We start from the raw sequence: 14,330 nt of genomic DNA, 5'->3' as shown, positions 1-14,330 counted from the left end.
TCCACTTCATTCCCTTCCCAAGTCCATGCTCCACCCCTGCCTCCCCTTAAGTGTACACTGGGTAGTGTTGACTGACTTTTCATTTTCCCTCTTTGGTGTTAAACTAACATAATGCTAATTATTATTCTATTTTTCTTTGGATCTTTACGAAAATACACTTTCAGGATTTTAAAGCAGTTTTTTTTTTGTTGTTTGAGAGTGGGGGCAATCAGGAATGAAGTGCTGATACTTATTTTAATATGTTGTGAAATGCTTTTTGTTATGGGCTGAATTGTGATTGAATTAAAATGAGGCCAGTGAGGTGGGGCCCTAATCTAATAAGACTGGTGTCCCTGTGAGAAGAGGAAGAGACACTAGGGATGCCCTCACAGAGAGAACAAGCCATATGAGGACACAGTGAGAAGGAGACATCCCTAAGCCACTGAGAGAGGCCTCAGGGAAACTGACCCCTGCTGGCACCTAGATCTTGAACTTCCAGTCTCCAGAACATGAGAAAGTAAATTTCTGTTCTTTAAGCCAAAGACAACTCAAAATTACCTAATCAGTAAATTCTAACAGTAAGTTAGTGGTTAAATTAAGCTACATCATACAGTGGAACACTTTTCAACTGTTAAAAGGAATGAAGTAACTCTGCAGGTACTAGTATGGAAATGTTTAAAAGTTTAATGTTTAAAATGTGTTGGTTAGTGTATATAATATTATCTTGTTTAATATAGAAAAAGATTTTATAGAGACACACAGCTTCTGTGTGTGTGTGTGTGTGTGTGTGTGTGTGTGTGTGTGAAGAACTTGATAACCATAGTTACCTCTGATAAGTGATTCCAGGGTGTTTGGGAATGGAGAATACTTTTCATCTACTGTAGTTCTTTTTTAAAAATATATATTAATTATTTTATTTATTTATTTTTGGCTGTGTTGGGTCTTTGTTGCTGTGTGCGGGCTCTCTCTAGTTGTGGCGAGCAGGAGCTACTCCTCATTGCAGTGTGTGGGCTTCTCATTGCGTTGGCTTCTCTTATTGCAGAGCACAGGCTCTAGGCACACGGGCTTCAGTAGTTGTGGCATGCGGGCTCAGTAGTTGTGGCTCGCAGGGTCTACAGCGTAGGCTCAGTAGTTGTGGTGCACAGGCTTAGTTGCTCCGTGGCATGTGGGATCTTCCCGGACCAGGGCTCAAACCCGTGTCCCCTGCATTGGCAGGTGGATTCTTAACCACTGAGCTACCAGGGAAGTCCTTCTTCTTTTAAATATAACTTTTCTTTTTCTTTCTTTCTTTTTTCTTTTGGTTTTATTGAGTTATAATTGATGTACAGCACTATATAAGTTTAGGGTGTACAGCATAATGATCTGACTTACACACATAAGGAAATGATTATCACAATAAGTTTAGCGAACGTCCATCGTCTCATATAGATGCAAGGTTAAAGAAATAGAAAAAAGTTTTCTTTGTGATGAGAACAGTTAGGATTTACTCTCTGAACAGCTTTTGTATATCAGGTACTGCATGTAAATTATCTTTATCATGTTGTACCTTACATCTCTAGAACTTATTTGTCTTATAACTGGAAGTTTGTACCTTTTGACTACCTTCCTCCAATTCACCCTCCTCCCCACACCCAGCCTCTGGTAACCACAAATATAATCTCTTTTCCTAGGAGTTTGGTTTTGAAGTATCATTGAGCTACCACACTGTATTAGTTTTTTGTTACATAACACAGTGAGTTGATATTTCTGTACGTTTAAAAATGATCCCCTTGGTAAGTCTAGTTGTTGTCTACCACTGTACAAAGATACTACATAATTATTGACTATATTCCTCACACTGCACATTTCATACCTGTGACTGATTTAGTTTGTAACTAAAAGTTTGTACCTCTTAATCTCCCTCACCTCTTCACCACCCCCCCACCCCCCCCGGCAACTGCCGCCTGTTTGTTCTCTGTGCCTATGACTCTGTTTCTGTTTAGTTTTTTTTTTTTTTTTGCGGCGTGTGGGCCTCTCACTGTTGTGGCCTCTCCCGTTGCGGAGCACAGCCTGCGGAGCACGCAGGCTCAGCGGCCATGGCTCACGGGCCCAGCCGCTCCGCGGCATGTGGGATCTTCCCGGACCGGGGCACGAACCCGTGTCCCCTGCATCGGCAGGTGGACTCTCAACTACTGCGCCACCAGGGAAGCCCTCTGTTTAGTTTTGTGTGTTCATTTGTTTTGTTTTTTAGATTCCACATATAAGTGAAATCATAAAGTATTTGCCTTGTCTGATTTATTTCAGTTAGCATAATACCCTCTAGGTCCGTCCATGTTGTCGAAAGTGACAAGATTTTATTCTTTTCTATGGTTGAGTAATACTCCATTGTGTGGGGCTGCAGGGCCTTGGTGGTACCAGGGCTAGTGCTGGCCTACTGGCAGGTGGGGCTGGGTTCTGGCCCCTCTGGTGGGCAGTGGCGTGTCCTGGGGTGACTGGGGGTTCAAGGGGTCCTATGGTAGCTGGCCTGCTGTCTGCTGGGGCTGTGTTTCTACCCAGCTAGCTACTTGGTCTGGGGTGTCTCAGGACTGGGCCTGGCTGGCTGGTCGGTGGGGTCAGGTCCCAGTTCTAATAAGCTAGAGGACAGATCCCCAAATCACACTTGCCAACACCGGTGCTTCACCGTGGGATGAGCACCCCAGAATGGCCGCTGCCAGCATCTGTGTCCCCAGAATGGGTCCCAGCTGCCGTCTGCCTCTTTTGGAGGCTCTCCAAGATGAGTAAGCAGGTCTGACCCTGGCTCGTTTCCTATTACTGCTTTTGCCTTGGGTCCCGGAGTGGGTAAGATTTTGTGTGTGCCCTGTAAGAGTGACGTCTCTATTTCTTACAGCCCTTTGACTATTGCGAAAGTAAGCCGTGCTAGCCTTCAAAGCCAAACATTCTGGGGCTTGTCTTCCCAGTGCAGAACCCCTAAGGCTGGGGAGTCCCAATGTGAGGCCCAGACCCCTCGCTCCTTGGGGAGAACCTCTGCAATTTTCATTATTCTCCTGTTTGTGGGTCACCTACATGGGAGTATGGGTCTTGATTGTACCATGATTCTGTCCCGACTACCCCTTTTGTTGTGGTTCCTTCTTTATATCTTCAGCTGTAGAAGATCTTTTCTGGTAGATTCTGGTTTTTCTCATCAGTCCTTGCTCTACTATCCTCGTAAATAGTGTAATTTTGGTGTGGCCGTGAGAGGAGGTGAGCTCAGGGTCTTCCTACTCCACCGTCTTGGCCAAACTCCCCTCCAGGGGTTTTCTTTAAGGTTGCTCGATGTACAAAACTCCCTCCTACCAAAGTGCAATTTCCTTCTCCTAGAAAATGACTCTTTTTTCATATCTTAGCTCAGTCATCACTTCCTAAGGAAAGACTGTCCTAACCTCCAGAACTGTACTAAATCGTCCTTCTGATAAACCTCTATTCTTACCCAGGTTGTAATTTTACAGTTATTTGTATGCTCATCTGATTAATGTTGTTCTCTCTCATAGGCTCTCATGGTATGAGTGTGGAGTCTGTCTCCTTTTTGCCCACCATTGATTTTGGTTCATTTCTGGAATGTAGTATCTTAATAAATATATAAATGTATGTTGAATAAATAAGTATATAGTGAATGTTCAAGAAATGTCTGCTGAATTGGTGAGTAAATAAGTCTTTGGAGGATTAGTGCAAACCTGATTGGCAGAGAACCAAATGCAGTCATGTTGCAGAAAGAAGGAGCATGGCGAAACCTATACAAGGAAGACAGTTTGGATACAACAGATCAGAATTTCCGAATACTTCAGGATGGAAACCCAATGTGAGGTGAAGTTAGTTGAGTTCTTGGTCTCATACCAGCAAACAACTGACCTTTGAGAAGCAAAGTGGGAAACGAGCCCTGAGGGAGGGTCAAGCAAGTTCCATGTCAGCGCTGAGCTCAAGATCTCTTTTGAGAGTTTGTGCTCTTAGGTTTTAACCGGTTTCTACCTACATCAATCTCAGTCTTTATGGTAAAATACCATATTTACTTTACCATATTGTTCTAAAAGGATTCCTGAGCCTATTTCAGTGTTGATCTAACAGAAGAAGGGATTTCAAACAAAGGTGATTTTTCCAGGGTCAGAGAGCAGAAGCAGACCCACCATCAGTAATGTACCTGCCATTTGGGAGCAAGGGTTGGCTGAAGAATGGAGACAAAGCAACATAAGGCACAGCATAAGGGTCCATTTTAAAAAATTGGGAAATGAAAGATGGTGACCAGCATGGATGTGACTAAGGATCATTGCTCATGTGAAGGTGTGAACCCCCAGGCCTTTCCTCCCACCCAGGAGAGCACAGAAACTAGTCCATGAAAGTCAGAATATTCTCACGGGGCACATATTCTGTGAGGCACTCTGGGAGATGACGGTGATACTGTGGTCAGTAAGTCGGGAGAGGAGAGGAGACACGAAACAGCTATAGTATCAGATGGATTTATGTAGATGCTGAATTGGCTGCAAATTAAGTGCAAGGGAACAGAAAGGAAGAAGCAATGATTTCTAATCAAGATATCAGAGAAGAACTTACAGAGGTAACACTAAAACTTAGCCTTGGAGAAATATGTATGGTCTTTGTGGGCAGATGAGGGTGGCAGACATTACAAAGCGAGGCTGTGTCATAGTCTGCAGCATGAACATGTGTGTGTGAAAAGCTTGGTTTGAGAAAAAATGTTCATTGTGAGTGAAGCTTGGTAACAGGACTTGTATATATAGTGCTAGCTCTACGAGGCATTTGGGCCAGATTTTAAGGGACTTTGGCTGGTATATTAAGGAGCTTGGATTGTAGTCTCCAATTTGTAGGAAGGTTTTTAAGAAATGCCATGTAAGAAACACTGAGGTTACCTCCTCAACATCTCTTTTCTACCTCACCTCTCTTGTCCTTTCTAACCAAATCGCAATTTTGTTCAGATAATCTACCTCTCCCCTACAAGGTTCAGGGGGCAATGAAGCCATTTCCAGTTCCAAGGGTAGATACGAATTAGCTTAAGCCAGGCATGCTAATCCACGCCCTTTGCGCTGCAACGATGGGCTCCTTTTGGGTTATAAACAATGTAATAATTGTCTAGCGCACACAGATCAGAGTTTTCATTGTTACTAGTGTTACATCAGTCCATTTTTGTCAAATAGAGGAAAATCTCTGCAGTAATTCCGGTTTCTCACTACGCCAAATGCAGGGGTTACTTTATACACATGCTTTGCAACTGTGGGCTAGCATTAATAGTCACTGGCCTCCTTCTTCAATTATTTTTAGTTACGAGTTAAACTTAATGTGGTCCCATATAGTCTTTCCCTAAAGGGCCTCAGGAATCTGGAAAGGATTAGCCACACTCTAATTTAGGAATAGAGATGGATGAATCCACCTATGTGCCTGTACTGGTATGAGTCACTGGCGAGGTTAATTAAGTCACTAAGATGATCCAGAACAGGTGTCTACAGCTGTTTCAAGAAGGAGTGTTTTTGTGGCTATGAAAATGCTCGGCTCAGATCTCCCAACTGCAGGGAGTGGGTATGCAGCTGACGGACGGACCCAGCTGCTGTGCTCTAGAATCCTTGGCGCCAAAGCCACGTGGCCCAGGAGCTTCTGCTGGCCAGTGATTAAGTATGGTGGGGGCACTAAGGAGACGTGGGACTTTTTTGGTTTGTGACTTTGGCTCACGGACTCTCCAGAGGCCTTGTCAAAACCTTCTGACACCTACAATGCAAACCATTCCCTCTTTCACTCTCTCCTCACAAAGGTTAAAACTACATCGCAGTCTGATGGTTCTTCCAGCCTCCTCTGGGTCTCTATCCATCTTCTCTCACAAGTGTTTCCCTTAATAAACCTCTTGTACACCTGACCTCATCACGCTTCTGCCTCTTGGAGGACCCAGGCTAATATAAGTACTGTTATATCTCCTAACATTAAAATGCTCAAGTGTATTCATTAAAATTGTGTTGTAGTGGGAGTAAAGAGCAAAGTCATCAACTTGAGAGTATTTAAGGAAGACTCATCCACATTTTTCATTCTGTAGTACATGTATGATAACCTTTATTCAAATTATAGCATGGTCTGTTTCCAGGGGCAAGTTCCTGCCTGCATGTTTATTTAAAGCAATAAGCTGGAGTTTGCTGGCCATCTTGACAGGTGGCCAGCCCTAATTCAGAGTTATAAAAGTTTTCATATTCTCCTTTGGTGCATTTGTGAAATTAATGTGGGGTGATATTTTCTTTTTTGGGTTATAAGTATATGGAATATATATGGTAGGAGCCAGTAATATTCCAACCACAGAAGATGTCTTGGAGAAAATCACTGCCACTCCAGAGATATCCAGGCTGAAACTCTCTCCCTCCATTGATGAATGAGGGAGGAGGCTTCTTACATTTCTAAACTCCTCCCATTTCCAGGTCAGACATAAACTTTGGTTTTGTACCGAAGATTTCAGCCATCTGGGAACCAGTGGAGCTGACTTAGCCCAAGGCTGCGTGGATGTTCTTCCTCCAGCTCTGAAATATCAGGCCCAACGGGTAGGCACACAACAGATCCAAGTTCCTATAATTGCACCTACACCAGTGTGGTTTATACATCTTCATACACAATCCCACAAGGGTTACAACTATCAAGATGCCAGAGGGGCTGTTGTATGGGGATCGGGAATCATGGAAGGCCAAATATCTCCATAACAAAATTCCTACAGAGGAAGAGTGTGTTAAAGTTCCTACTCTTATAAAGACCAGCAACATAATTCTTTTTCCTGCAAATGTTATTTCAGAATTTATTCTGAAGTTCCTGTGACATGAAGGCCTTCCTTCTTAAGTCTTCCCGTTATATATTGAGACTTGTGATCCAAAGTGTCTTTTAATTTGAACTGAGGTCGAATGGACATCGTTCAGCTTCTTGGGCAGGTGGGGGAAAGGGGGAAGGGAGGATATAGAATGACAAGCCAGGAGTAACTGAGTCTAAGGTTCCCACTACTCTCTACACATTTGTCGTGATGGGCATCAACATATACGACTAAAATTTTCATTGCTATGCAAATTTTGTCAATTGTTTCCAGATCAATTTTCTCCGTATGAATTTGGTTCCAAATTCTACTTACTGGATCCATCGGGTCATTGACAGGGGCCCAGAAATTAGTATAGAAAAGTATAGAGTCATGTCTCCATTCAGTCCCTTTGGTAGAGGCCATAACAACTACTGAGATGAGCCCCTCTTTCTTTTTAGTCAGAGAAATTTCAGAGGGGAGCAGCTGCAAAATTTATTGTGAAATGTGGCTTGACTTTGAGGACAGCCATTCAAAAGTTACAAGTGTCCATTAGGTTAATGGCCCCTAATAGAATGTTAAGGTCAGAAATCTGTGGTCAAGACTTACATCTGAGAAAGTAGCTATTGACTGTTCTAGGGATGAAACTCATGTCTGTCTTGCTGCTCTCAATATGCCAAATATAATTTTACCTCTCTTTGCCATGAATTATCTGCAGGCTTTGCTCCATCATTTCCTTTAAGAATTTGCTCAAATGTCACCTTATCAGAGAGGCTTTCCTGGACCTCACTACCCATTGTCTACTCCTCTATCCCAGAACACTCTCTTCCCCATCCTTTGTTTTGTAATACTTCACAGGACTTAACATACCTGATATATGTTTATTTGTTCATTTTTATGTTTTAACTGGAACACGGGAAGGAGCTTTATTATGTTTACCTTGTATTTCCAGGCCCTGTAACAGTAATTAGCATTGCAGTCTGTGTTCAATACATGTTTATTTAATGAATTTTTAGGTGACTTGATGGCTAGACTAGAAGAGGATGCCCAAATGTGGGAAATGTATCTTTCAGAAACCAAAATTTTATACTGGTTTTATGAATGTTTAAGAAACATGTTATGAATGTTTCTTAAAAGAGGGCAGATAAAACAAGAAGGTTGGGCTTCCCTGGTGGTGCAGTGGCTGAGAGTCCGCCTGCCGATGCAGGGGACACGGGTTCGTGCCCCGGTCCGGGAAGATCCCACATGCCGCGGAGCAGCTGGGCCCATGAGCCGTGGCCGCTGAGCCTGCGCGTGCTCCACAGGCTGTGCTCCGCAACGGGAGAGGCCACAACAGTGAGAGGCCCGCGTACCGCAAAAAAAAAAAAAAAAAAAAAAAGGTTTTTAATTTAACTTGGAGAAGTGTTTCTCTAGTGGCTTCATGTAGTTTAGTGCTAAAAAAATGTTGAAAATCTGGGTGAGGCCATGGACCTTTACTACCTTAATCTCCTATCCCAACAGAGATTCTAAGTTTAGCAAGGGAAGTCTGAGCACTGGGGAAATGCATCTTCCAGTTTCCGTTTTAAATTTCAATTCCTTCTGTGTGCACCAATTATGGCAGTTAGCAAATGAAATTACATGAATTGTAAAGGTTTGTTGTTATCCCTCCTATGTAAAAGCAAACTGCTACTCTCATGACTGCTTCCTATTCCTCCTAGGCATGGCCCAGAACCTACATTTAAGGAGTGGGCATGTTTCAGACAATAAGTGAGTGCCCCTTGAGTACTGAGCACGGTCCCAACTTCATTTTGGTTTACAACCAAGACTTCCACCAAGTCTAGGGGATCATTAGGGAACCATCCTTTCCCAGGATATCTCTTGTGATATTAATTGTGATATGAATTTTTTTCTAACTTATCCCTTATGCTCAGTCAAGAGAAGTACAGTTTTGAATTTTCTGTAAGAGAAACAAAGGCTCTTTCTCTATTCTTTTGCGTTAGGAAAGAAAAAAAAAAGCAGCCCCTGACACCCAGGAAGTTGTCTGACACTCACAGCTAGAACATGGCCATGTTTGCCCTGTCGGACATAAAAATTTCACAGAACATTGACCTCAGACAAGGTCACTCTGAGACTATGATAAATAAAGTTAGATGGAAACAAGATCTCTGGGCAACCACAAAATACCAGACACATCTCTCTCTTGTCTAAAGTGAGTAACTGCTGCTTTTTTTAAAAAAGCCAATTCCAGCTTTAAGCTCACTTTAGTCAGCCCTCCTTAGAGATGAGATTTATTGAGAAACTCACTCAGAAGTGCCACTGCTTCTTGAGAGCATCCAATCCAGAACAAAGCCTTGCTTCCTTAGACCCTCCCTTAAACTACCTACCCAAGCCCAAATCCTATAACAGGTTCTTTCTAACACTCTTTTACTGAGACTCCCACAGTTCCCTGTGCTGTGCATTTCCCCCAGCTGCGATAAGTAATACATCCAACTTGTTCAACTACAGGTGTGTTTCTGATGGTCTTTGGCTGGAGGGCATTAACACCATCACCGGCTATACCTGAGCATATTCTCTCCTCCCCACACCATCAAAGGCCCTTTTTTTTTTTTTTTTTTTTTTGCGGTACACGGGCCTCTCACTGTTGTGGCCTTTCCCGTTGCGGAGCACAGGCTCCGGACGCGCAGGCTCAGCAGCCATGGCTCACGGGCCCAGCTGCTCCGCGGCATGTGGGATCTTCCGGGACCGGGGCACGAACCCGTGTCCCCTGCATCGGCAGGCGGACTCTCAACCACTGCGCCACCAGGGAAGCCCCAAAGGCCCTTCTTTATCCAGTACCAGAGATCCACTGGGTTTTATCCAAAGGTCACTCAAACACTTCTGATAAGTCAGATCTTTGCCCTTTTATCGTTTATCTGAAAGTTTCCCTATGAGGACCTGAGATTTAAGTCTGCTCTAAGTTTTGATTAAGTTTGTCATCAGTAAATAAGCTTATAGTGCCAATCATCCTGTGATTAAATGTCAAAAGCCTTAACTAAGGCTTGTTATTGTTTGCTTTGTAACAGTTTGGTTCCAAGGCTACACAGATAGCAAGAAAAGGAGAAACTATTAAAAAAAAAAGTTGGAGTTTCCTCTCCTGTCTCTGTTAACCTTGACAAAGGGTGAGGCATGAGCTTATCATCTTTCCAGGTTCTTGGCTCCTGTTTACATCAGACACTTCCCAGATGAGAGGACTGGGCATAGGCAGAGGCTGCTGTATTGTTGAGAAGCGGAGCGGGGTCTTCTCTCTATGTCTCTGGGCCTCTTCCCAACCACTTGACTTGTTTTTATACTGTACATTTGATCATTTTGCCCTCCCTCCTACCCTTTCAGCACTATCTCAGTTCTCAAATTATACTAAATAATTTTGGCAATCTGTGAAAGTGCCTATGATGTCCAAATTTAGGCAGCTCATGCAAAGAAATTTTTAGTACCTCCACGTACATATTTCTTAACTAATTATATATGAGTCCCTATCTAGTGCAGATGAACAGGACTAACTCTCTGATGGCCCTCAGGTGCACATATTTGTATTAACATAATCCTTGGCTTCTGACACTGTCATCACTGGTCAATGCATACCTTATTTTTAATTTACTCATTTATTTATTCTATTTATTTCTAATATAATGAGCGCCTATGAAACCAACCACCTAACATGACAGTAGAACATTGGAAATAAACTGCTCAAGCTTTCCTATCAAAGAAACGCTTCTCTTTACAGCATTTAAATCACAAGAATCCAAATAAGTAACATTTCTGTAACTCTCTCGAATTAGATGTGGAATTGTTTTTGTGTATCTGTAGCTAGATGTCTGAAAAGTTAAGGATAACCTCCACCCCTTCTGTACCACACTTGGAAGACTGACTCCAATTATGTGGGTCAATGAAAGAAATCTGTTTCAAAATGGAAGCCAAGTAGGGGTCCAAAATCTTTGAAGGCGTAAAGAATGTAGGCGTGAATTAGTCTTGAAAGAAGGGTGTGTTACTTTTGTCAGCAAGAATAGTCAATATCTAGGGCAGTATTTGATTACTTACTGGCCTGTTAAGTACATATATTAGGTGAGGTTGTGACATTGGGTGGGGACATTGGTTTAGGGACTAGGTAAATCAGAGAGTGATCTTAAGAGGAGATAGGAAAGATTTCCAATAAATGCAGTTGTTGAAGATTGGCAGTAGGGTCAGTCAGTACTCATTAGAGAGCTCCAGTTGGCCTGGGAAGGTAGACAACAGAAGAGAGCAAGTTAATGAAGAAGGAAGAGCCACCAAGAAACTAGGCGTAGCAGGACACATGAAACTTGGGAGCCTGAAGATGTCCACTAGACAGCTGGCTGTTTCTCCCAACTACAGGGGAAAAATAGCAGAAAATCGATTATGATATTGAGGCAGTTTGGCAAAGAACATACCAAAGAGACAGATGGATAGAAATCCTCTGACGTCACCTGGTCTCATATATGACTAAAACTTATCAAAACTGTGAAATGAATAGTTCAGGAAAGCGTACATAATGGTCTTGAAATGCTCCTGGAAGAGAGACAAACATCATGTGCCTTCTTGGGAAAGAACACTAGTTGGTGATTTTCATGAACACCCTGTTGCACATTCATTCACTCAACAGATATTGAAAACCTGCTAGACAGTAAGCTTAATCAGCAGACACATGGTGAGATCGGGACAGGATTTGTTTTCTGTGGAACACCTGTAGAAACGAGAAGGGGAAGTGTGTCTGAATAGCTGGAGGGTATTTAGTGCGGTTAGAACTAGAGAGTGATGGGGAGATGTGATGAGCCTTGGACACACCGGGTGGATCCAAATACTTGAGGGCCTTATAAGCCATTTTAAGTGTTTTGATTGGACTGTATCTTAGTTAATATGAAGCCATTGAAGGGTTTTTATTTAAGTTTATTAAAAAATTTTCAAAGTAATACATGCACAAGGTAAAAAATTAAATAGTACAGAAGGACTTAAAATGAAAAACACAGTTTCCCACCCCACCCTTTTAACCCTAGTCCCATACCCTAGAGGCAATGCATTTAACAATTTCTATTTTTAGATATTCTGTTAACTAACTTCCTAACATTAAATAACGTTTGAACAATAATTTCTTGACTTATTAACTTTAGACAATCTTTAATAATCCCCCATTACAAAAGATAAGGATTTAACTTACACTATTCCCACCTTTCATTTGCCTATCCTTTTCCAAATTTTTGATAGATGTCATTTTTAATACTCCTATTGGTTTATAGTTTTGAACAGTAACAATCCTTTAGTCCTTGTTCCATTAACTGTAGACTTTATCTTTTCATCCCCATTTGGAATAGGTAAGTAATTCTACTCTTCCCTCCACCTCTCTTCCCCCAACTAATTCTCAACCTCTTTCTGCTTTCTTTTTCCTTTTCAGGATTACTTTCCCTTTTATTTCTGAATAAAAGATTAAGCCTTTCATGTTTTACCTATAGGCTGATCAGAACACTGAATACCAATCAATAGTATCTACATTATTTTGGCTTTGTAAATACTGTTTACTGGGAGCTAAGTAGAAGCTAGGATATTTTCTTCCAAACATATCCAATGTCATGTTTCCTGTGTCACTTGAAATGAAATGTACCTACTGCCAATATCAAAATGAGTCTCTTCTTACATTCCATGATTTTTTTTATTATTGTCTCATAATTGAACCTGAATTTGACATTTCTATTTTGTTCTCTTGTTTACTAAAGAATGTATCTCCTCCACATTCTCAAACATTCCAGCTTCTCAAGGATATCTATGGCACAGAATGCATATTCTCCCCAGAGAGCCTGAGACTGTGTACTCTCATCTGAAATGGGGCTCTTGGATAACTGTCACTCTAGAGTGAGCCATCCTATTGGATACCTGTCACTCTGGAGTGAGCCTTCTTGTTGGATAACTGTCACTCTGGAGTGAGCCATCCTATTGGATAACTGTCACTCTGGAGTGAGCCTTCTTGTTGGATAACTGTCACTCTGGAGTGAGCTATTCTATTGGATAATGGTCACTCTGGAGTGAGCTATCCTATTGGATAACTGTCACTCTGGAGTCAGCCATCCTGGGTGAGGTCCACTGTTTTCTGGATTCCATTTCTTTCTCTTTCCCGATTTTCATTCTCATTTTGCCGGAGAACTTCCTCAGTAGGTGAGAGAGAACTTCCTTTCCAGGTGCTAAGAGGGTAGACTTTCTGAAAACTCGCATGTCGGAAAATTCCTTTCGACTTGACTCTTGACAGTTTGGCTTGCTATGGAATTCTGGGTACAAAGATTTTCCATGTGTGAAGACACTTCTCTATTGGCTTCTAGCATTGTGTTGATGATGAAAAATCGGCTCCCAGTCTAGTTCTCATCCCTTTTTAGTTGAGCTAATTATGATGACCTAATTTTATTTTTTTCTCTTGGCACTTTCAGTATCTTCGCTCTATCCTTAATATCCAAAATTTCACAAGATTATGTCTAGATGTAGGTTGTATAGGGTCCTCTCAATTTGGAGACTTATTTCTGTTCAATTTTCTTTTCTTCACAACATTTCCTGTGCTCTCTCTTCCAGAAACTCATAACAGTTAGATATTGTCTGTGTCTCTTTCCTCTCTTTATATTTTCTATTTCTTTTTGCTCTATATCTAGGGAGATTCCCTCAACCTTATTTTACAGCCTGTCTACTAAATATTTTTGGCAGTCCTATTTCAATTTAAGGGCTCCTCTTATTTTCAGCGTTTTCCCTTTCTTTGTAGCATCCTGTTTTTATCTTACAAATGCACCTTAGATGTCTCCGAAGATATTTAAGTCATTTTCTTCCATGTTAACTGTTGCCCCTAGAGTCTGTTATATTTTTCAAATCTCCTGATTGTTTATTTTTCTCACATGCTGCTCCCCTGGTCCCTCCCCCAACCCCTACCCCTAAGGCTCAATGTCTGGGAATTCCCAGCTGACCATTTGCATTGAAGAATCAGTATAACTGTTTTTATAGGAGTTGCCGTGGGTTCCCTCTGCCATTGTGTGGTCTGTCTGCTTCTCCAGTAAGCCTTTCTGTGACTAAAATCACTTGGTTACTTGAGTAGGGATCTCAGCCATCTGTAGAGAACTAACTGCTAGGGGCTCACTTTTCTCCCCAAAAGAGAAATTTATTTTGGAGCACCAACTCCTACCTTTCCTCAAGCAGTTTATTCGATTCCTTTACACAAACAACAACAATAAACAACAACAACAACAGACTTAACAGAAACCAGTGGTAGGTTGCCTGTATTCTGTGCAAAGGTTGGGGTAGAATGAGATGGGGTTCAATTTCACAACTGACATAATTCTTCAGTAGACAGACTTTTCAGGTGCCCAAATCTCTTTGGGGTTACATGTTCAGATCAGCTTATATTCCGTCTGAAAGGAGCTGCACTCTTTCATTATCACTTCTTCCACTTTCTCTCTTCCAGAAATGTGTTGAGATCTTCTTCACTTATAACCAAATTCCTTCAGTTTTCTTTGCTGAGATGTGTCAATTCTCTTTTACATTTCTTGACTTCGGTTTCAGTGGGGCCTGGGGAGGGAGGGAAGTA

The 14,330-nt window shown here is 41.9% G+C and overlaps 1 protein-coding gene and 1 long non-coding RNA gene across 13 annotated transcripts in view; one reads left to right on the top strand and one right to left on the bottom strand.

Moving 5' to 3' along the window:
- Positions 1-14,330, top strand: part of LOC117202274 (uncharacterized) — a 183,210-nt gene that overhangs the window by 118,487 nt on the left and 50,393 nt on the right. The gene's annotated exons all lie outside the window — the stretch shown is intronic.
- LOC101270044 (TRPM8 channel-associated factor 1) overlaps positions 1-14,330 on the bottom strand; it is a 105,963-nt gene that overhangs the window by 46,421 nt on the left and 45,212 nt on the right. For 6 of the 7 annotated variants that reach the window (XM_033432276.2, XM_033432275.2, XM_033432277.2 and 3 more), the window contains exon 9: positions 12,639-14,311. The exons of the other annotated variant lie outside the window; for it this stretch is intronic. Coding sequence is in view for 5 of the 6 variants with exons in the window: in XM_033432275.2 (XP_033288166.1) it covers positions 14,302-14,311 (10 nt within the window). In the remaining variant the exon portion in view is untranslated. Of the gene's footprint in view, positions 1-12,638; positions 14,312-14,330 lie in introns of those variants that run through there. 7 annotated transcript variants of the gene reach the window in all.

The sequence above is a fragment of the Orcinus orca genome, chromosome 9 (assembly GCF_937001465.1).
Source record: "Orcinus orca chromosome 9, mOrcOrc1.1, whole genome shotgun sequence".
NCBI classification, from domain to species: Eukaryota; Metazoa; Chordata; class Mammalia; order Artiodactyla; family Delphinidae; genus Orcinus; species Orcinus orca.
This window is presented reverse-complemented; position numbering and strand designations above follow the sequence as displayed.